Source organism: Lithobates pipiens, unplaced genomic scaffold (assembly GCF_037356315.1).
Source record: "Lithobates pipiens isolate NorthernLeopardFrog02 unplaced genomic scaffold, aLitPip1_a1.2 Scaffold_28, whole genome shotgun sequence".
Lineage (NCBI taxonomy): Eukaryota > Metazoa > Chordata > Amphibia > Anura > Ranidae > Lithobates > Lithobates pipiens.
This window is the reverse complement of record NW_027507789.1, coordinates 197,639,488-197,663,681: the sequence shown is the minus strand read 5'-3', so window position 1 is coordinate 197,663,681 and position 24,194 is coordinate 197,639,488. Positions and strand designations below refer to the sequence as shown.

General features: G+C 41.9%; 1 protein-coding gene and 1 long non-coding RNA gene across 3 annotated transcripts in view; one reads left to right on the top strand and one right to left on the bottom strand.

The window, feature by feature from the left end:
- The window catches only part of LOC143936005 (uncharacterized), a 356,680-nt gene extending 344,664 nt beyond the window's left edge, over positions 1 to 12,016 (top strand). The window contains exon 4 of the long non-coding RNA XR_013263600.1: positions 11,881 to 12,016. This is a non-coding gene — a long non-coding RNA (uncharacterized LOC143936005). The remainder of the gene's footprint in view (positions 1 to 11,880) is intronic.
- Positions 1 to 24,194, bottom strand: part of LOC143936004 (cadherin-like protein 26) — a 139,827-nt gene that overhangs the window by 22,681 nt on the left and 92,952 nt on the right. For both annotated transcript variants that reach the window (XM_077460267.1, XM_077460266.1), the window contains exons 9-17: positions 21,205 to 21,476; positions 20,187 to 20,329; positions 16,554 to 16,787; positions 12,004 to 12,225; positions 11,792 to 11,916; positions 10,328 to 10,384; positions 6,634 to 6,699; positions 6,474 to 6,530; positions 694 to 789 (exon numbers count right to left, since the gene is read on the bottom strand). In XM_077460267.1, the coding sequence (XP_077316393.1) occupies positions 694 to 789; positions 6,474 to 6,530; positions 6,634 to 6,699; positions 10,328 to 10,384; positions 11,792 to 11,916; positions 12,004 to 12,225; positions 16,554 to 16,787; positions 20,187 to 20,329; positions 21,205 to 21,476 (1,272 nt within the window). The remainder of the gene's footprint in view (positions 1 to 693; positions 790 to 6,473; positions 6,531 to 6,633; positions 6,700 to 10,327; positions 10,385 to 11,791; positions 11,917 to 12,003; positions 12,226 to 16,553; positions 16,788 to 20,186; positions 20,330 to 21,204; positions 21,477 to 24,194) is intronic.

The window sequence follows — 24,194 nt, the reverse complement described above, 5'->3', positions numbered from 1 at the left end:
ATGTTGATCCAATGGCTTCAACACTTGTCACTGAACCCAGAACAGAATGAGCAGATCAGTTCCTGGCTTTATTATCAACATGCTTGTTCTAAGTCAGTGTCCCAGAAAACACTGAAGTCAGACAGCAGGCATCTAAACACTTTTTAAAAGGTCATCAATGCCAGCTAGGTTTCCTGAAATAATCATGGAATAAGAGAAAAATTAGAGAATACCTTTTATTAAGCATATGGGTACTTTTTGTGCTCTGCCTTTCTCAGACTAAGATTACCAAGACAAGTATAATGCTCATTAGCACCCTCCCTGATAACTGTATATGCGCAGTTAGACTTGATTATAATTTATTTAATGAACAGTGGAGATTTTTGTGTCTTAAATTAGAATGGTCTCCAGAGCAAAGTTCAAATGCCAGTTGGCATACAAAAGCATGAATCTGATGACTGATTGCGAGCAACGCAAACTTCTTGTTTTCAAGAAGAGAGCAAGCTAAAGAACCCAACTTCCTTTTTTATAAAGACCTCTAGTGAGTAGAAGACATTAGCACCGATAAGCATTTTAGTATTGCATGCTAAATTCTATTCACCAATGAAGAGTCGTGTGGTTTATCTGGTCTGAATGGTAAATTCACAATTTGAACAATATTTTCTAGCTGCCCTAAAAAGCTAGAACAAGTACAGCCGCATAACAGTCCCTTACCTGTGTCCATGTTCCATTTTGTACGATTCGCCTTCCTCCTGCTCCTGCGCCTGCTCCAGCTCCAGCTCCTGCTCCCAACCCCACACCAACACCATCCTGTTAACAAAATCTCTCATTAGATTACGTTTCCTTCAGGTATATGGTAAACTCAACCACTAAAATCTCATAGAAGGTTTAACATGATAATGTTATTTTGAAAAGTACTTTTTAATATTTTTAAGTTTACAGCTTTCATTAACCCTTTTCCCATCAGGCCCTGCACTTCACTTTTAAAATCAGGTGGCCAGACCATTTGTGCCATTTCTCCCATTGTTTTTGTATTTCACTTACAACTTTCAGAGTTTGTAAAGACCCCCACCAAAAAAAAAAAAAAATACATTATGTAAAATTATAGGACCAGTAGAATAAAAGATAGGATTTTTTTCATCATACCTGTAAAATCCTCTTCTTTGAGTACATCTTGGGGCACAGAATTAGGCTAATATTCATTACCTACTTGATTATACTTCATCTGAAGGTAAATGGACACTGGTAGACCAAAGATCTTTAGATGGGAAGTGATCACCTATTTAACTCCTCCCATACAGGAAGTACTTTAGTTTTGTAGCAAGCACTGAATTTTCAAAAAAAGAGGGGAGGGACCTCTGTGTCCCATGATGTACTCAAAGAAAAGGATTTTACAGGTAAGTATGATGAAAAAAAAATCCTATTTTCTTTTTCATACATCATGGGACACCGAGTTAGGCTAATATTCATTACCTACTGGGACATCCCAGAGCAATAGCCTTGAGGGGAGGGAGACACCCTGCCAAACAATAGCCATTAGACCTTATACGGCAGCCCACAGTACACTGCGGCTGAAAGCCGAATCCTCGGCTGCTCGAACATCCACTTGATATAATTTTGTTAGCGTATGCACTGAAGACCATGTAGCAGCCTTACAAATCTGAGCCACAGATACCTGATGGCAAAAAGCCCAGAAGGTAACCACACCCCTGGTAGAATGAGCTCTCACCCTAAAGGGAGGAACTTTACGTTTCAGACCATAGGTCTGAATGACCAATTGACTGACCCAATTGGCAATGGAAGCCTTGGAAGCTGCCTGCCCCTTCTTGGGTCCTTTTGGTAAAACAAAAAAGGAGTCTGATCCTCGGATCTCCGCAGATCTAGACAAATAAGCCTTGACTGCCCGGACAACGTTCAAGGAATGCAATCATCTCTCTTCCACCGAATGAGGCTGAGAGAAAAAAAGAAGGCAAAATAATGAATTAAATGAAAGGCTGACACCACCTTTGGCAAAAAGGATGGAACAGGTCGTAAGACAACCCTGTCATGGTGAAGGATCAAGTATGATTCCCTGCACAAAAGGTTTGCCAACTCCAACACCCTTCTAGCCGAGGTGATTGCCATCAGGAAGGCTAGCTTGCATGACAGCAAGTTTAATGGTTCAAATGTTTTTTTCTGTAACACAGACAACACCAAATTCAAGTCCCAAGGACACATAGGTGACCTAATGGGGGGAAACAAATGAGTTGCCCCCTGCATAAAGGTTCAGACCAGCGAATGAGAGGCTAAAGGCCTATGGAACAATACTGACAGGGCCGAAATCTGACCTCTGATAGTACTCAAAGCCAATCTGTTTTCCACCGCTGACTGTAGAAAAGAGAATTCTCCCAATCATTTATTTCCAAAAATGCCATTTTCTGGCTTCACAACAAGTAATACAAGTCTTCCAGACCTTATGATAGATCTTCCTAGTAACAGCTTTTCTAGCATTCACTAGGGTAGACACCACTGGTCCCAAGATGTCACGGTCCTTTAACACCCTGGCTTCAATAGCTATGCTGTCAAATTTAGAGACTGTAAATTGGGGTGGAATATAGGACCTTGAGACTATAGATCGGGGTGACATGGAATCGTCCATGGCCCGTCTATTGTCAGTCTCACAATCTCTGGGAACCAGGGCCTTCTGGGCCAGGCTGGTGCCACCAGAATCCCCTCTCTCCGAATCCTGCATAAAAAATGTAGAAGGAGAGGAATCTGAGGGAAAGAATAAATCAGGGAGTACTGGCTCCATGGAACTACCAGAGCATCTGCTCCGATTGCCAGTGGTTCCTTTGTTCAGGACACAAACTGCTGTAGCTGGTTGTTGAACCTGGATGCCAATATGTTGACCTCTGGATATCCCCATTGCTGGCAAATTTCCCTGAACACCCCTGGGTGTAGGGACCATTCCCCTTGCAGATCTGCTGGTGGCTGAGATAGACTACCTTCCAGTTCTCTACTCCCAGGATATGGACTGCCGATAAAATCGGCACATGTGCCTCTGCCCAGGCTAGTATGTCGTTCACCTCCTTCAGAGCTGAACGACTCCTGGTACCACCTTGGTGGTTTATATAGGCCACTGCAGTGCCATTGTCGGACAGAACTCTGATAAGACAATGCTGAAGCTTCACCGTCCAGGACCATAGGGCTAGACTAATTCCAGGACGTTGATGGGCAGAATCTGTTCTGTCCTTGACCATTTCCCCTGAGCTGTGAGCCCCTCGAGGGCCCAGCTTGAGAGACTGGCATCTGTAGTCAATGGAGGGTTGTCTGATGCGCCTTATCTGATGCACCTGATCCTTCAGGGCACCGATCCTTAAAGGTGGCAAGGATCTAGGATCAGACCTAAATACTTTAGACTTATATACTTATTAAATACTTTAGCTGGTCTCAAGGTTGACTTTTCAGTATTTAGGATCCAGCCTAAGCTTCCCAAATACCGCACTATGCATGTTATGCTCTGTTCTAGAGCCTGTAGTGAGTGATCTCTGAGCAGGAGGTTGTCCAGATACCCAAGCACCAAGATCCGTTAGGCCCTTAAAAGATCTAGTACTGGTGCTAGGACCTCTGTGGAAAACCGGGGAGCTGTACCAAGCCCGAAGGGTAGAGCCACAAACTGAAAATTATGTAAGGAATGCCTTAGCGCTGTGGTGTACAGGATTCGACTTTGCAGGGTCCAGTACCCAGAGGCTGCATTACAGGCAAAACCTTGCAGGATCTGCAAGGCTTGGGTACCATTTATCTAAGCGTATAGAGCCTGTGTCAAATGGATCTGATCAGTCAACCCCTTGATCCATTTAAGAACCGTTTATGGGACTAGAGACCTGGAGCTCAGAGAGCTCAAACAACCGTGCCAGCCACCTTGCAGACACTGGTAAAAAAAACTGAAGTACTTGCTGTATGGGAGGGGTTATATAGGGGATTACTTCCTGTCTAAAGACCTTTTGTCTACCAGTGTCCATTCACTTGGAGATGAAGTATAACCCAGTAGTAATGAATATTAGCCTGCCTCTGTGTCCCATGATGTATGAAAAAGAAAGCCACTACTGCTTTTTTTCTAGGCCCCAGTTTATTTGCGCAAATGTTTTCTCAAAACAATATTTTTGCTAAAAATACACTAAAATCAGCTGACACAAATACGGAAAAATTTACAAAATTCCTACTAAGCATAAAAGCTAAAAATGTAATTTCACATTTACAAATATGTATGTGAATCAATTCATCTATTTTTCAAATCTGAAAATCAGCAATTTAGTCTAAAAATCTAGGTGTTATGATTTTTCCCTTACAGTTTTCAATGTTTGTAAAATATCCCCCAAACTATACATTTTCTGAAAGCACGTGACCTGTTGAATAAAAATGTGCTACTCAATCTTTAGGCCTTGCAATAGTTGCGCAAATGTTTAGGAAATCACTATTTTCAATAAAAATACACTAAAATCGTCATTAGCACAAACACAACAAAGACAACACAACTTCCAAAATTCCTGCTAAATTTCTACTAAGCCTTTGTTCACATGTGGTGTATTTAAGTGCATGGAGGGTCTTGTTTATGTGCATGGGGATGCAAAGATGGTCTGTGCATCCCAGTGTGGGCAGTCCCATTCATGTAATTTGGGATGCAGTGGCTGCTCAAACAGTCACGGTTGCCAATCTGACATCCGTGAGGGTGTTGGTGCATGTCCCCATAGGGCAGACAATATGGTTTCAGGCACATGGACTCTCATCAATTTGGCAGCAGCAGCTGTGTCATCCCAATTGACATCAATGGGATGCCCGCACGGGAATGTATGGAACACCTGTGCATTCACATGCAGATAAGTACGGCCTTGTATAAGTGTATGCTGTAGTATGCCCAGGGTTTTTTTTCAGCAGGAACGTGGGGGAACGCAGTTCCGACACCTCCAGCAATGAATGTATGCAAGGAGTGCTGGGGTGTGCTGGAGGGTTTATTGATGCTTGCTGCTTGGGGATCTATTGTCACTGGGGATATATTTTTGCATGGAGATCTATTGTTGCTAGTCTGTGGGTTTATGTTTCTGAGGGGGGGGGGGGTCTATTGACACAGTCTGCTGGGACATCTGTTGATGAAGGGGTTCTATTGTTGCTGGAGTGGCATTTTGTTGCGGGGCTCTATTTTTGCTGGGGTGAGGTCTATCATTACTGGGGGGGGTCTACTGTTGCTGGGGTAAGGTCTATTTTTGCTCTATGGGATCTATTTTACTGTCTCATTGTTATCAATGAATTCCCAGCATATCACTTAGTAGCAAAAATTATACTTGGTTCTGTATTTTCTAAAATGGGTGGTAGTAGAAGGTGGAACCAAGGAATAGAGCTTAGGTACAGGTAGGGAGCAGAAACGAAGGGTGAAGGTCGGAGTTCCTGCACCTATTCTCTGAGAAAAAAAGCCCTGAGTATGCCCCATGTGAATCAGATTTTTTTTTTTGTATATGTTTGTTTATTTTACCCGATTCCTTAATGCCTCCTTTTTTGAGACAGAGAAAGGGTCTGAGGACATAGAATCCTTATTCTAATTCTCTGCAGCCTCAGCTGCACTGCAGATGATTGAACAGGAAGCGCTCTATACAGAGGATTCTATTTATTCACAAACTGAAGCATACAGCTGAGCTCCATGACGACTGCTGCTGTCAGCCATGGTGAAGCTAATAGAGTAATTTATTCAAAAACAAATGATTACATTTTGTAAATGTGCTGAAAACTTCCATGTCTAAGGCCTGATTCACACCTATGCAGTTTTAGTGCATTTTTGCATTTTCCAGATTTTCACTACAGTCCATTTAACATGGTTTCCTACGGAACACGTTCTGTAGTGCAAATTTGCAAAATGCAAAAAGAACTAAAAATGCATAGGTGTGAATCCAGCCTTAATCCCTTCTGAACCTGTCCTGTGTCCTTTTAACTTTTTACTTATAAAAGTATCTTAATCATACAGTAACCTGCTCTAATTTTTTTCCAATCTGTACCTCACTGAGATTTCCCCTTACATCCTGTCCTGGAGATTCTCAACAGGAGATCTTTCCAAAAATGATGGAAATCAATTCCTACAGTTGTAAAGGGAACAAGTGTCCCCATTGGAAGGTTCCTATGTCTGTTCTGGTGGCAACAATTTTAGATCTACCCTCGCTTTCATTCCCAGGGACATTGGTGATCAGAACAATGAGAGCGAATCTCCCCAACAAGGGCACAAACCGCAATAAAGATATGACCCATTCCAAGCGCTTTCCACTTTAACAATGCAAAATCTTTTTTTAATACATATTTAGATATAGTTTAACTAGGAAAGCATTAAAAATTGCGTGGACATCTAAGTAGGCGGTAAATGTACTGGCTTGCGTTAGAGGAGAGAGGCGCACCAGTTCATACGTATGCTGAGTTGGTGTATGCAGTGTATGAGATGTATGAATTAACATATCAGGTAAAAGGTTAATACTCACAGTCTCCCAGGATTGATACTGTGCCCGTGGCATCATTCGTCCGACACTATCTCTCTCCTGAATAAAAAGGTAGACATTTTAACTCTGTACTAGATCCCCTTAATCTAGCTGGCAGTGTTTTAATTAGAAGTCTTGTTAGATTGCTATGAACAATACTCACTCCTTCCCACTGTTGAAACTGTGACCGAGGAAAGCTATTAGACACTCTCCCAACGGATTCTTTTTCCTAAAACAAAAATAAAATAAAGGTTTTAATTATCTAGAATGACCAGCCTCACTCCAAACCAACATTTTTGTGATATATGGGCACTTGTGGGTTAAATCACCTGGCAACTTACACCGAATCTCTTGAATAACCTAGTGGTAAAATTGATTGTTTTTTTCGATACTCAAAGCCATGGTGACGGTTTCACTCCATCACCCGGATTTACTCATTTTATTCTTCATTGTGGGGGATTTGAGGAAAGGTGACCCCATAATTTGAATTGTCCTGACACTGGTGGCCCAGACAGATAAGGTCAGCAAGTAACTCTAGTTGTCCGGAACCCTGCAAAACTGTGCTGTGTGTTGTCTAGGGTTGCCAATTATTATATAAAGTTACACATACTTGTAGTTTTGAATGAGGGGTTGCTTTTATGTAGACATATTAGGTTTGAAATTTGCAGCTTCCAAACTTGCTGTATGACTGCATTTTATGTTGTGGAATTACATACTATGACAGATATACAGACGCAGAAGGCATAACTGGAGAACACTAAATTGGAAAGCACTAGTACAAGTATACTTTGGATGCATATTTACATGTGTCACAGGGTGACCTGCCGCCTTCCAGCCGTTGTAGAAGTAGAAGCCTTGTCTTGACAGAGAAGCTGCTTCTTGCGGCTCTGTGACAGCTGGAAGATCATCATTAGCTTAAGCAGCATCTGATGAACACAGCGTATCTCAGCTGGACCATTTGTAGCTCTTCAGATGCTATTGGACAACAAGTTTCAAGCTATTGAAGCATTAGGAGAATCTGCTCCATTGTGATGCTTAGTTTCCTCTAATAGAGCCAGTAGAAAGATAGGTGCATGGCAGGTTTCTAGTAGTTATGGTAATGGTGACAAACTGGCCAACTTGGCCTAGATGTGGACTCCAGGTGGTCCGTTTTTCAACTAAACATATTTAAAAATGAACTCCTGTAAAATAAATTTGACCCTTGGGCCCCTTTCACACGGGGCTGTCCGTTTTTACTACTCCGCTTTGCTTAGCAGGGATCACTGTGTTGATCTCCACTGAGCCGGCAGATGACAAGTCCATCTCTGCACTCTGTGCAGGGACGAACCTGTCAGAGAGACCACTCTCCCCTATTGGGGGGATCGAATGATTACGGACCGCCTGTCCATTTTCATCCGATCAGCCAGACGGGTGGATAATAGGACATCCATCCGTCTGGATTTTGCGGATCGGGGGGGGAAGAGATCCAATGTCAGTGGACATGTTAGCGCTGACATCCGACGCTCCATAGAGTTGTCCGTTTAGATCCGCCTGAAAAAACTGACAGGTGGATCTGAATGGTCCGCATGTGTGAAAGGGGTCTTTCCCACACTACAAGGAATGCTCGCTTCTGTCTAGGGCACATGTAAACACAAGGCACGTGGGCCGAATATAGTGCTCCAGGCCATTTCATGTGCCACACTCCTCTCATCTCCACATTCACTTCATCTCAGCAGTTGGCAGCAAAGAGGAGCACATTACTCCTCCACCAGATCCTGTACTTCTCCTTGAAGCTGCAGAGAGACTTGTCTCTGCAATAAACCACCACCCCCCCCCCCCCCCCTTCTCAGTTAGTGGCAACGGAAAGGACTAGGGAACACCTCTTACAGATCCTTCAACTCTCTGCGCAGCCGTAGCACCCCCTCATATCTGCCTCTCTTGGTCTTACCATTTAGCAGACTGTCCTCCTCTAGACCCTACATGTTGTAATTCCCAGAACTGCCTCCAGCTTCTTCCCATCAGCAGCTCAAGGTGAGAGGGTGCACTGTAATGCAAAGGAGGGTTCGCGACTCTGGACTTCTGATGGGGGTGGCTCTTGAAATCTGATGTAAGTGGAGGAGGACATCTAGTCTTACAGATACAACTGGCTCTTTTTAGGGCAACAATAATGCTGATGCGGCGCATGATGAAATTAAGTTTGACACCCCAGGTCTAGGACAACAGAAAATGCAATTATTCTTGTCTTTATCAATTGCTGTATCAAGAAAGATGGCCATTTTTCTAAGCATAGTGAGCAGACCCTTGGTGTTCCTTACTTACAATGCTGGATAACGGTTTTAGAGTACCTGCAACCAACGGAAGAGGAGGGAATCTGCTTTGGTCATGCAGCTAGGAGGAAGCATGCAGGAGCTTTTTGAACATTTAATCCTTGCAGCATGGGGAAGCCCCACAGCAGGAATCAGTATTATTTTCCCAAAGTTCAGATTTAATAAGGTCAGATAATACAGCTAAATGACTGTATAAACAAAACTTTGATATTGACTAGGGGTGCTGGCATAAAGGTCTTCCTTAAAGCTTAATTTATAAAATTTTCAAACATGAATAACCAAACAGCCATGCTGCTATGACTATCTGTATATTAACTTTTAAAGATTTAATAAATTAAGCTAATGTGACAATTTGGGGCTGTAAAGCTGGCTAAAAAGAGATCATTGAAAAATAAATTGCAGGCAACCTAATCATTGATAACGCTTTATTAGCGCTCCTAAATTTGTGTTTTACAAACTAGGGAACAAAATATATTTTGTGTAAGCCAACTGCACTAACAGTAATAGCAGGCACTTCTGGGAAAAGATAGGGATAGAGACAAATCAACTGCTTCAGATCCACGCTATAGCCGAATGACAGCTACGGACCTACTTTACCGGGACGACGTCAATAGACGTCCTCCCGTGACCAAGTGGCCTGCACAGCACTCTCTGTGATCAGCGAGTCTATGACACTCGGCTGATCACAGATCGGGGTAAGGGGTCGATCCCGACCCCTTATCACATGATCAGCTGTCAGCCAATGACAGCTGATCATGTGATGTAAACAGAGCCGATAATCAGCTGGCAGCTCAAGGAGAAAAAAAAAAGCGCCGATCACCGGCTGCTCTCAGAGGGATATCGGTCCCGATAAAGTAGAGCTTCCGCCAGATCATCTGTGCCACCTACCAGTGCCTCATCAACAGTGTTGCCCATCAGTGTCACCTACCAGTGCCCATTAGTACCGCCATATCTGTCTCCATCAGTGCCCACCAGTGCAACCTCATCAGCACATGTCAATGAAGAAGAAAAATTACCTGTTTGCTAAATGTTATTACAAACTATAACATGATTTTTTTTTTTTTTAATTCTCCATTTTTTTTTTGTTTAGCAAAAAATAAAAATCCCACCTGTGATTAAATACCACCAAAAGAAAGCTCTATTTGTGGAAAACAATGATAAAAATTTCATTTGGGTACAGTGTTGTATGACCGCACAATTGCCATTCAAAATGCGTCAGCGCTGAAAGCTTAAAATTGATCTGGGCAGGAGGGGGAGGGGGTTTAAGTGCCCAGTAAGCAAGTGGTTAAGAAATAAATGTCTTAGGAGGTAAAGCTACACTATTAAAACAATTTTGGAGTGGAAATTCTGTTAATTACAGATGCCATGGCTGATTGGTGCTCTTTAATCGTGCATTGCACTATGCAGTAACTTGTCAATCATCTCTCTTTACAGTAGTTGAGTCACTTTAGATTTCTGATTGGCTGCTGTCGGCTCCTGAGGTTTGCACTAGAACACCCTCTTCTGTTTTTTGTTTTTAAGATAAATTTCAGCAAGGAGAGATACATTTACCTTTATGCCGTAATCCATGGTACCATTTCCAGCAGCAATCAGGGTAACTGGGCTGGCCTGTTGCATTAAAGAGAAACTCAGTTAAAAATAAAGAACACGTTCAGTACATCATTAATTACACAGAAGATGGAGACTAGGCATAAGCAAAGAATTGTGGGGGGGGGGGGGGGTGCTGGAGGAATGAGTCTGTGTTGCCTGAAGCACCCAGACTGCAGCTGATATTCATTAGAAAATGATTAGCTGTCACAGACAACAGAATCTTTTCTTCCCTCCAGGTTTTTTGAATTCAAGGTAATTTTTTTATCATAATAGAGCTGTGTGTGAAGAGTTGGAAAATGTACAGTCAATCGGAGCTGCATTATTTTGTGATGTGTAGAGACGTGTAAAATCTATGCAAGATGCAGTCCATCCCCTCTCATTGATTGTGTAGTCCTTCCCCACAATCACAAAGTCTCTGCAACTACTCTTAAGCCTCGTACGCATGATCGGATTTTCCGCAGACAAATTGTCAGGCTTTTGTCCGAAGGGCGTTTGTATGCAAGACAAGTTCATGGCTAACGGCACACAATTGTCGGCCAACAAACACGAGCATAGTGACGTACTACATGGCTTTTCAGCTCTTTCGTGCCACCCTTTGGGCGCCTTCTGCTAATGTTGTGTTTGGTGAGCATCGATTCCGAGCATGCGTGTTGGTACTTTATAAGCCTGCCATCCAACATTTTGTCCACGGAAAAAATCGACAACAATTGTCCGATGGGGCATAAAAACGGTCGGCTTTTAGGCCAAAAGTCTGTCATCACACAATTCCCGGCGGAAAATCCAATCATGTGTACGAGGCTTTAGGCAACGTTGACATCTCAGCGTAGCCACATGCCTTTAGACAAGTTTTTTCACTCAACGGTCCATTGGCTCAAGTACCAGATTTTGGCACTGAGCCAAGCACATTTTTCTCACATTTTGCAAAGCAGAAAATGCTGGACTGACACCGGTGTTTGGGGTGCCATTAAAAAATAGTAGCACTGCAAGCACGTCACGTATTTTAGCTCACGAAAACGTGAGCACAACCACAAATTTCTGCTCACATTTCCACTATTCCAAGATGAGAAGGAGGCCTAAAATCGAATGCAAAGGAAGGACCCTTGTATCAAGAGACAAGGGTAAGACGGTAGCTATTCCAATGATAAAAAGTACTGCGGTTGGTTTATCATAGGTCTATTTTATTAGTTATATTTATTGTATAGCAAAAATTCTTTCAGAATAAAAAAGGATGTATAAACCCTCCAGATTCAAAGAACACGCACAAAACCAGATTCATCTGGAAGAATTTTAGATTTGACCTATTTTGACGAATAGAATTCTATGATAACCCAACCACGGTACTTTTGATCATTGGAATAGCTACTGTTACCCTTGTCTCTTGATACCTTTGTGCTTTGGTTTAATAGCCTATAAACTATGACTTACCTGAGATAGTACACTTCCACCCTCCTCATTATACTTGATAAGAGTTTGATTTCCTTCATCATTTGGTAACATGTGCTTCTTCTTCGCAGAGCCACAGAGGAAGCACATGAGCAAACATAGTGCCACTAGCAAAGAAAACAAGAAGAGAGAGTCAGAAGATAAACACCCGAGCGGTCAACAATCTCCAAGACACAAACCTTCATCATACTTACACAAGAACAGGAGCAGAGCAACAAAGATGGCTCCGATCGCCCCACCTCCCAGCTGATACGACGCTGGTGCCATCTTCTCACAGTTTATCTGGTCTGGGCAGGAGCACACTCTGATATTTAGGTTTTGGGTTTTGTAAGTGCCCTGCCTGTCGTAAATGTCAAAGGGAATAGTATAGTTGCCCTTTGAAAGGCTTTTCAGCATTACGATTTCGGCAGTATTATCTGCAAAATAAACAGATGTGACAATTATACATTATTGTATGCCCTTTTCCCAATGAAGAGACACACACTGGGCAACAGTAGATCTGAACAAAGCTAGCCACTACCAATTTATATCTAAAAACGGGAGCGATGCTAAACCAACCTTTCCATTATCCAAACACTTTATAGTCGGGTTTCCTAAACCGCTCTCGTTGCCACCTCCCAGCCCTTAAAGAAGATGTGATAAATGCTGGGAGGCCAGCATTCCAATCATGTGACTGATGTCATTGGCAGTCAGTGGTCACATGCTTGGAAAGCTCCCAATAGCAAGTGTGCATTGGGAGCTTTCCAGTACCCATGGGCATCGGTGCTAGAAGCATGCTTTCAGCACAAAGGTTTACATGGGAATGCATATATGTGGCCTATTAAAAGAAGAACATCATTTATTAAGTGTTTATGGATAAAGTTTTGCCTAATGCACTTTTTTCTTTTTTAATAAAATATATTGCTATTTAACTCCTTATTCTCCTTCTTCCTTTAGCTATAAATTTTCTGGTGATTTTTTGTTTTTTGTTTTGTGTTGGTAGAGTTAATATTATCCTTTTTATTGTTTTTGTACACTGTACTCTGAAGCTACATAATATCTCCTGAAGATGCCTAGAGGGTGAAACATGTAGATCAGGGATATGTAATTAACAGACCTCCAGCTGTTGCAAAACTACAAGTCCCATCATGCCTCTGCCTCTGGGTGTCATGCTTGTGGCTGTCAGAGTCTTGCTATGCCTCATGGGACTTGTAGTTCTGCAACAGCTGGAGGTCCGCTAATTGCATATCCCTGATGTAGAGAGTAGCTCTAAGGAATTTTGAGAAGAGCAATACTTGAAGCATGCTAGAATCTGGGTTGTTTTACTCTCATTTATTAATACATATTTAAAAACACATTGAAACAAATTTTTTAACTCTATGGTGGTTGTTAATATTCAAACTTTACATTTTTTTTTGCATTTGTTCAGGTCACATTAAAAAAGAAAAAGATGCCACACTGAAAAAAACAAAAAAACAAAAAAAAAAAAAAAAAAAAATATATATATATATATATATATATATATATATATATATATATATATATATATATATATATATATATATATATATATATATATATATATATATATATATATATATATATATATATATATATATATAATAATAATATGCAATGCTGTGTACTAGACTTTTATAAATGTCTTTTTTTTTTTTTTCAACAAAACCAATTTTAGAATAAAACGTATACTTTTTATCTACAGAATCGTCTTTTTCCATTTCAAATATTTTATTAACATAAAAAAAAAAGGGAGGATAACAGTACACAAGTACAGAAGGTCGCATAGTAAAGAGGTACTATAACATCAAGATGCAGGCAACACTTACAGTACAAGGTTAACAATTGAGTCATAATTACCGAATATAAACACCTAGGATCCATTAGAACCCCATCCGAACGTTTTGGCTAGAAATAGTCACATTGGATCCAGGGTAAACCTTAATGGGGATCCCACTAGCAGGAGGTCCCCAAGTAGGGTTAATCACCCCCAAAACTGGGGAGCAGGAATCTTACCATATAGAAATACCCTACCACAGTGTAATCATAAAAGAAAACACAAAAAGACTGGTAAGGTCAACCAGCCATAGAGAAAGAGAAGAACAGAAAAGAGAACAGGGGTAAGTACAGGAGAGATATAGAAAAAATGCAAGAGAGCACAGGGGAGAAACAGGACAGAAAAGGACAGACAAAGAGCGGCGGACAGCCCGAGGCCCCCACGGGTCACGGTAAGGGATCAGAGATTACTATACGGGTTACAGTACTAAAAGCTGGGGGTCAAAATTTGGGGGTAAAAAGTGGTCTACCCATGGTTGCCAGATCTTACAATGGAGCGGGAGTCTATCTAAAATAATTGCTTCAATTTTACTATGAATCATGGCCTGGGTAACCCGGTTTTTAACTTCAGTGATGCTAAGGGTTGTGGATTAGAATCGTCTTTTTCTAACTGATCAAAGTAGAAAAAAATTTTAGTTTTTTTTCTTTGGATTGCATAAAAATGTATTTTTTTTTCTAAGACACTACCATCCTCATCTGGTTTTCATCCGTCTTCAAGAACACTTCCCCACACAGGGATTGGGCCAAAGCTGTAAGCTGAGCTGCATATGAGCAGCTCTGTTTACATTGCGGAGAATGCTGTGAACAGGCACATGTATGTGATTCATTGCAAAAGAGACATTGCATTTCTCTTCTGCAAGGAGGAGCCTGACTGGTACTTTAGTTCAATTTAAAGAGATTTCCTTGAACTTCCTGTTATATCTCCAGAAAAGGAGGTGAAAGTTGTATTAAGCCCAAAAACTAAAATGTGTTCTATTGCAGCTTACCAATTCTTAGATGTGGTGGCTGCATTGGTTTTCTCCCCCCGCCCCTTTTATTTTCACCTGGTAATCCAGCCAGCGAGTCTGTTCTTTCATCTTTCTTTAACAGACCAAGCTGTCCAGACACAGCAGCAGTTAGAGGGTTGGGGCAAACCATTTACCTCTGACAAGGGTACTTGACAATGGTCAGCTTCTTATTCATTTATGTAAAATAACTGAATAAAAAGATAGTAATTGCAATTTTTTATGTCACACAATATTTGCGCATCTCTTTATCAAACACACTTTGGGGGAAAAAATATACAAAATTAATTTTAGTGCAAGCACGGACAATATATTACCCAATTTTTGGCTTGAATATAAAAGATGAGTTTGTCCCAAGTAAATGGATACCAAACATGTCTAGTCTTAAAATTGTGTGCGCTTATGATACCTAAAAAAATATGGTACTCCAAAAGCTCCATAGACACCGCTTAACAAGTAAACCTTGAATTATGGTATAGAATTATTACTCTCACTCTGGCGTTCACAGAAATATCTCACGTGGTGCAATCCCAAGTTACATATCTCCTGTGTGTGCATTTTCAGGTGAGTGCAAGGGAAAATATATTTTATTGATTATGTTTTTTAACTTTTCTTTTTATTTAACAAAACCCCCTTGTCACAGCATTGGACAGGAGACAGGGTCTTCTTTTTAGGTATGTTAGGGGTCTATCTGACCTCAATGTCTCCCCTGCCCTACAAAGCAACTAACCACGCACAGATTGTGCTTGTTTTAAATGTTTCTCTGGCTGCATCAAAGAGAGAGAGACTGAAAGTGATGAAATCATCATCACTGTCGGCTTCATTCACTGCAAAGGATATTGAGGAATGTTACTTGGTCTCATTTCACTTGGTATCCTGAAGCTGGTTAATGTTGCCCCAGGCTCCTGGTAAGAGTGGGAGAGTACAGGATCCACATAACGGAGGGGACTGTGGTGACCCGCTGTCAGGGCTCTGCTCAACCCTTCCTTCTCTGAGCTGGCCGCTCAGCTGTTGGCTAATTGCCAGCTCCCATCTCTCTCCACATTTACTCTGTTGATGATCCTGCTCGTCAGTCCTGCCTACTTAAGCCATCCAGTCCATAGGAGCTCTGCCTTTGCCTTGGTCAACATCACAGAAACGTTCTCCTGCGATCCTGTTCAAGACTTGCTTTGCTTACATCCCTTCTGACTCCAGATCCTACTTGCCGCTCCACTACATTGAACCCTGACTTCTGGCTTGGCTGACTATCCGTTCCAGTTATGGCTATGTTTTGACTACATTTTGTTTATTTTTACTTTTATTATTAAACAAGTGTGATTTAACTGTACTTCTGTCTCAGCCTGATTCATGGTTTCTGACACCCGCACTGTAAAGTGTTTGGCAACTACACGGCTACCTGGATTAGTTTTACTGTGCATTCAGGAGCTTGCTGAGGAAAATAGGCACAAGCAGATGGCTGCTCCTGTCTTGCCTTTTTGCAAATTTTGTAGGTGTGTGTTATTATACAGTTCTACCTAATGGCATATTTTACAACTTGGTCATACAATCTCTATTTACAATTATATTTACCAATAACTACGTACTGCAGGCCATGACACCACATAGTTCTTGGTATTCCTAAAAGGGGTTGTGGAATTGCACCATTTGCGATCATCTTTAGATTTGAAAACCACCATTTAGTGCAAGGGCCGATCTAAATGTAGGTGGAAAAGAGGAGTTGAGTTTGTTCCCACCACTAACTACATACTAAACCACAACGCAAAAATGTTCTGACAAGTTTGTTTTTTCCACCTAAACTTGTGTCTATTGTGTTTATGTAAAACTTCAGACTAGAAAGTTTGGTCATAAAAAATTGTTTGTGCGTGCGTCATGGGATTTCTTGGTGCACTATAAATAAATATACTAACCAGAGAGTTGCTTGACTTGCCACGTTTGAGTCATACTTTTGGAATGGTCAGCCAGATCAAACTTAAACGGCCCAGCAAACGGGTCTATATCTTTGTCTGTAGCCTCAACCGTGAAAGGAACGTCAAGTTGATGATCACATCTATACATGTAGGGTGTAGTCAGCTCCGGTGTGTTGTCGTTTACATCAGAGAGATAGAGGGATATTGTACCAGTTCCTGTAGCTGGAGGTTCACCTGTACAGAAGTGAATGATGAATAGAGATTTTGTCTTTTTTACCATTGCAATTTAAGATCACGTTTGAAAATAAACTCAATAAAACTGTATTTGTTTTAGTACGGTAACTAGTAGCACACAATGAGCTGAACGCAGAACATTTCTTACCTTATGCTGACCTATCCTGCTGTCTATGCCACCAAAATCCTCTGACTTAAGGGGAATAGCATTGCTGAAAAGTCTTTCACATTCCACACATATGAGATGCTGGTGTCACCTGCTGCTGTGTGGTTTCAACTGCTGACCCCTATGTCAATGCAGGACACAGAGGCTGCTGGAAGGAACCACTGAAAGCAGTGGGAGACCAGGCGACCAACACATCTGGAAGTGTGGCGGATGCTGAAGATCTTTCTCTGCTCTTGGCCATGCGGGCAAGAAGAACAGTGTTTACTTTGCAGGCAATGGCGGTATTCAGCTTTAGAAAAATCCCAACATATTTCCTTTAAATTACCGTATTTATTGGCATATAACATGCACCTTTTCCCTCTTAAAATCAGGAGGAAATCGTGGGTGCGTGTAAGCCCTTGTACACACGGTCAGAGATTCCGACGGAATGTTTCCTATCGGACCGTTTTGTCGGATATTCCGACTGTGTGTGGTCTCCATCGGACTGTTTCCGTCGGAATATCCGACGGACCAACTTTTCCAACTTGCCGGTAAAATTTTCAGACAAAATGCTCCGATCGGACATACTCCGATCATGTGTAGCCTACTCCGATGGACAAAGTGCCATGCATGCTCAGATCAAAATTCCTAGACCAAAGCTATTGGCTACTAGCCTGAACGTAGTCCTGTCGTAACAAAATAACGTCATCACGTTATGTACAATCGGATTTTCCGACAACTTAATCCGACCGTGTGTATGCAACATCACTTTCGGACCTCTTCCAGAATTAATCGGTCGGAATTACTCAGACGGATTTGGTTGTTGGAATCTCCGACCGTGTGTACAAGGGCTTATACGCTGAACCGATGCCTTGGAGGGGAAGGAGGGAATGAGCGCCACCGAAATAGACAGAGCCGAGTGTACTGTGTACTCTGCTGGGCTCGGCTCCGTACGCAGTCGCACCCAGTCCAGCCTCCTAGCATTTACGTCCCGCCATTGGACCGGTGTTGTGTCAATCATAGGAGCCGTGCCAATGGGCGGGACTGCGAGACGAGCCGAGTACAGAGGATATCCGGTTCTGTCTATATCGGTGGCGCAATTTAAAAAAACGATCATGCTGCAATTTTGGGCAAGGCTGCAGATGGACACTGATAAGGCTGCACTGATGGGCATTTAAAATGTACTTTTTTTTCCTTAAACTTCCCACCTAAACTTGGGGTGCGCGTTATATGCCAATAAATATGGTACATCTCCTTTACAGAAATGTTAGTCTTGAACACACAAATTGCAGTGTAAATGGTATCCCATACATGTTCCATTAGCTGTCTGTGCTCTAATCTGACAAAGTTAAAATTTTAGAATTGACTAAAATATGCATGCATGGAGACTGAGGGGAGTTATGTGAATATTTGATTAATGAATGTTGCGGAAACCAAATGTAACGTTACTTAAAGTGGAACTACACTGCATCTGTGCACCATAAACATGCTATTTAACCACTTGCTAACCAGGCCAATTCTGACACTTCGATCCTACATGTAAAAAAAATTTTGATAGAAAACTACTCAGAACTCCAAAACATTATATATGTGTTTTTTTTTTTTTAGCAGAGACCCTAGAGAATAAAATGGTGGATGTTGCAACTTTTTATCTTGCACAGTAATTTTTCAAAAATTTTTTTTTTTTGAAATTTTCATGCATTAACCACTTTCAGACCGGACCAATTTGCTGGTCAAAGACCAGACCACTTTTTGCGATTCGGCACTGCGTCGCTTTAACTGACAATTGCACGGTCGTGCGACGTGGCTCCCAAACAAAATTAACGTCCTTTTTTTCCCACAAATAGAGCTTTCTTTTGGTGGTATTTGATCACCCCTGCGGTTTTTATTTTTTGCGCTATAAACAAAAATAGAGCGATAATTTTGAAAAAAACGCATTATTTTTTACTTTTTGTAATAATAAATATCCCCCAAAAATATATAAAAAAACATTTTTTTCCCTCAGTTTAGGCCGATACGTATTCTTCTACATATTTTTGGTAAAAAAAAATCGCAATAAGCGATTATTGATTGGTTTGTGCAAAAGTTATAGTGTTTACAAAATAGGGATAGTTTTATAGCATTTTTATTAATAATTTTTTATTATTTTTTTTTTACTAGTAATGGCGGCGATCTGCGATTTTTATTGTGACTGCGACATTGTGGGGGACCCATCTGACATTTTTGACACATTTTTGGGACCATTGTCATTTATACAGTAATCACTGCTATATAAATGCAGTGATTCCTGTGTAAATGACACTGGCAGTGAAGGGGTTAACCAGTGGGTGGCAGTGTAGGGGTTAAGTGTTCCTAGGGGTGTGTTACTAACTGTGGGGGGGTTGGGCTTTCATTTAGTGTACACTGATCTCTGCTCCAATCACATGGAGCAGAGATCAGCGTCACTAGTTGCTAGGCAGAATGGAAAAATGTTGTTTATACAGCATTTCCTCCATTCGGCCACTCCGTGAGACGATCGCGGGGATGCCCGCGTCGATCGAGTCCGCGGGCCCCGCGACCGGACTCACGGGGGTGCCCACCCAGCGCGGGAGCGCGCCGCCGGCGGCGCGCTCCCGATGGCACGGCGACAACGAATATTGGACGTACATGTACGCCAATATGCCTGCCCGTGCCATTCTGTCGACGTACATCGTCGTGCGCTGGTCGGGAAGTGGTTAAAGAAAAAAAAAACACAGTAAAGTTAGCCCTATTTTTTTTGCATAATGTGTAAGATGATGTTACGCCAAGTGGATACCCAACATGTCATGCTTTGAAATTGCACTAAACTTCGGTACTTAATAATCCCCAAGGGCGACACTTTAAAAATGTTCCCTACTTTGCATGCGCGACTCAAGCTGCGCAATCTCACTGCTGTCTTCTAGGACCTGTGTCTCCCCCATAAGACAGCAGGGGGGGGGGGGTTGAGAAGGTGCTGGAAGTGACGTAGATACCCACGGGTGGCTCAGCTATCTATGCCCAGAAGTGGGAGCAAAATACCTGTATTAGACCAGTATCTGCTCCCCTCTCCCCCCTGAAAGGTGGGGGGAGGATTCCGAAAAGTGGAAGTTCCATTTTTGGGTGTAACTCCGCTTTAATATTTGCTGAATAAAAATAGTTAATGTTGCTTGAGAGCTTGAAGTTACGCTTTAACTATTCTCTCTGAAGGGTGAACAGATAAAAAGACTAGTGAAAAAAAATTCCAAGGCCTTGCTTACCATCATCTATAGCATAGACCAATGCTGTGTATCTACTTCCATTAACAAAAGGCGATTCTCTGTCCAGTTCTTGTGCTGTTGAAACAACTCCAGTATTTTCATCCACCTTCATCCAGCCTGCGGGATCTTGTGCTATTTTATACCTATCAAAACACATGGAAGAGTTGAATTTATACTCGGAACTAGAATTTGATTTCCATCACTCCATTTACCCCCTCGGTGCCCAAAGCAACACCCTTCTGCTACCACAACTTTTTTTTTTTTTTTAAATGGTAATTTGATTAAAGCATCAACCCAGCTCAGAAATGAGTGCCAATGAAATAATCTTTAAGCCCTTGTACACACGGTCGGAGATTCTGACAACCAAATCTGTCGGATTTTGTCCGAAACTGTTGCATACACACGGTCGGACAAAGTTGACGGAAAATCCGTCATGATTACGTTATTTCGTTACAACGGGACTACGTTCAGGCTAGTAGCCAATAGCTTTGGTGTAGGAATTTGTTTGTCCGATCAGAATTCTCTACACATGATCGGAGTATGTCTGATCGGAGCATTTTGTCGGAAAATTTTACCAACAAGTCAGATACTCAGACGGAAACAGTCCGATGTAGACCACACACGGAATATCCGACAAAACGGTCTGATCGGACACATTCCGTCGGAATCTCCGACCGTGTGTACAAGGGCTTAGAGGATTGTGTTTCCACACAATGGAGCCTTTTGATTTATAGGCACAGGACTGCCATATTTAAAATGGTACCTCTGGCCTTGCATGGCACAATAAAAAAAAATATGATAAATATACGGCCTTTTATAAAAAATAAAAAGCATTTAAGAGGCCAGAGTTAATTTCAGTGTGAAATGGCTGGAAGTAAGAATTTATGTTTTCAGCTGCTTATTCAAGTAGAGCCCCTGAGGTCTCAACTGCCACCAAGAACTGTAATAGTACCCCGGGTTGAACACTACTACCTTGGACGAGATCTTTTTAGGGGCATTAGTAATTCGGATACTGTACCTGATTTTGTTTGGCACCCTGTCTGGGTCTGTTGCAGTGAAAGTCCCAAGGACCGTCCCCACCATCGCACCTTCTTTTTCTCGAATGACCCGAACTTTAGGGGTGAAAACGGGAGCATCATTTGAGTCCAACACAGTGATTAAGACCGTTACATTGGCCGGTGCGACTGTCTTGTCCATTCTGAGTTTTTTATTCTCGCATGAAAAGTATGGTTCTTCATTCTCAACTGTTATAATAACCGTTTTTGTAGGTGTACCTTCAAAATCCAAAGGCTGCAAAAAAAAAAAAAAAAAAAAAAAAAGTTATTTGGTCTTTAACACAGACAAGGAAATAAAAGCATCTTCTTGGAAGTATTTGTTCAAACCATATAATTGCATCTATATAATGTTCTAATTCAAATAACTTGGTGATGAATTTGTCATAGTCAATTGCACCGATGTTATTTAATGAGAACATAGTAGGGCGGGATCCTTCTATTTGCTCATTTTTATTATGTTAATGTAAATAAACTATTATACATTATCAATGTTTTATGTGCCTCGAAAAGTTGTCTGACTGCTAGAAGCAAAGTCTCATTGTGTGAAATGAATATAAATGTGCGATTACTTTTTTTTTTTGCATCCTATAAAAGTAAAGTTAGGAAATTACACCTTAAGGGCGCTTTCACGCAGGCGGCTGTTCTGTCGCTGTTAAAAGCATGTTTTGTTATTTTGAAAATTCCAAGACTCCAGGCACGGCGACCACTTGCAGTTATACATTGCGATTAGCAGCGATTTAGTGCGTTCACATGCAGCTGCGTTTAGCTGCGATGGAACATTCTTGCCATTTCTGACGTGCTTCCTGTTATTCTTTCCTTGTTGCCGCTGCTATCCGCAGGTGAAATGGTACACTGCGATTATGTAAAGATAAGCAAAAACAGAAAAAAAGCCGCCTCTAAGTGCAGTATATCAAACTATTAAAGTGGTTGTAAACCCATACAAACCACTTTGACCTACAGGTACGCCTAGATTAAGGCTTACCTGTAGGTCCAAGAAATATCTCCTAAACCTACACGGTTTGGGAGATATTTGCAAAAAGACAGGCACTGAGCATGCCGCTAACGGCAATATGCTGGTAGTGGTGGCTCCCATGCGCGGGATTGACGTCATTGCGGCTCTGGCCAATCACAGCGCAAAAGCCACGATACCCGGAAAGAAGATGGACGCACTGTGGAAGTGGGGACAAAGGTGACATCGCTGGCTCCTATGGCAGGTAAGTGACACATAATGGGCTACTATGCGAAGTACAGTAGCCCGTTATGCTTTACCTTTGCAAGGAAACAGAGAGGAAGTAAACCCATTAGGGTTTACTTCCTCTTTAAAAAAAACACTTACAAGATTGATAGTGAAAAGAAATGCATCATGAGCGTGGAAGGTGATTCGGCATTGGCTTGAAGAAGGAACCAATCAGTAGTTCCGAAACGTGTCTCTTTCTGATTACCTCACTTCCGGGTGGAGGTCCACGCTGGTTGCTGGTCCCCTCCTGTTGACGTCACTTCCGGTTTTGCGCTCCATGCCGAATCTAACAGCGCGGCTGAGCCAATTGTGCCTTTAGAGCTGTGTCCTCACCCTGCTGACCCTCTTGGGATGTTCTGCTGCTTAAAGAGGAAGTAAATCCTAATGGGTTTACTTCCTCTTTTATTCCCTGCAAAGGTAAAGCATAATGGACTACTATGCATCGCATAGTAGTCCATTATGTGTCACTTACCTGACACAGGAGCCAGCGAAGTCACCGCTGTCCCCTGTAGTTCCGAGCGTCCATCTTCTTGGTGGGTCTCCGTGGGTCTCGCGGGCTCCAGCGCTGTGATTCGCCAGAGCAGCGATGACATCACTCCTGCGCATGGGAGCCAACACTCGCGGCTTACCCAGTGCGCATGGGCCGTAGACAGCGGTGGCTGTTTTCAGGTAAATATCTCCTAAACCGTATAGGTTTAGGAGATATTTCTTGGACCTACAGGTAAGCCTTAATCTAGGCTTACCTGTAGGTCAAAGTGGTTTGTAAGGGTTTACAACCACTTTAATAGTGATAAACACTGGCGCCACCTTTATGCCAGATCACCTTCCACACACTCATGATGCATTTCTTTTCACCATCAATCTTGTGTTCTCAATCCCTTTGGGGGTATTTTAATAGCTTTATATAATGCACTTTTTTCTGTCCACTAGAGCCTTCTCTCCTCCTTGAGTGCTGCCCTAAGTGTTTGAAGATACTCCATCGTTTTTAAATTCCTCCACTTCCAATAAAGACAATAATCTTCTCAGTCCTGTTACTCAGAGCGCCCTTAAGCATATTTTTCTGGTTGTGCACGGATAGCGACGCCAAAATCGGTCCTGGACGCAGTCAAATTTATTTTTTCTAACCGCACAAAACCTCATGCAATGAAACCTTCGCTAAATGCAGTGCGTGAATGGGGCCACAGGAAAGCATTGTTTGAGTTTAGGTGCGGTAGATAACGTCATCTATCCACAGCTAAAAGCTGAATTCTATGCACCCGTGTGAACGGGGCCTTACTATATCCTGCCCATCTCAAAAATCTGAGCATTTTGTAAAAATGTTTAACATTGCAGAGCTAAGTTGGTGTGTCTGTCACAGATGTTCTGTGGGGACGGTGGAAGGAGAAAGAGGGATAAGGTGAGAAAACTTTCCTTCAAAAGATACAATAACTATATCTCCCCTTGTTTTTGCTGCCTTTGTTTAACAGCTCCCTATTTCTTCTGAGCAGTCAGAAGATCAGTATCATTCACAAATGAAACCCTTTATCACAATACCAGTACTGAGAATTAATTACTGAAAGTTAACGTTTTCACAATATAGATCAGCCATATTAATCTTGTGGATCCTTTTTTTTTTTGGACTAATGTATATTGATGGGCCACTTGTGCCACTATTCTGTAATGTACTTCTTAAAAGATCCTCCTTTTCAGCAATTGAAGTGAACCTGTCCTTACCAA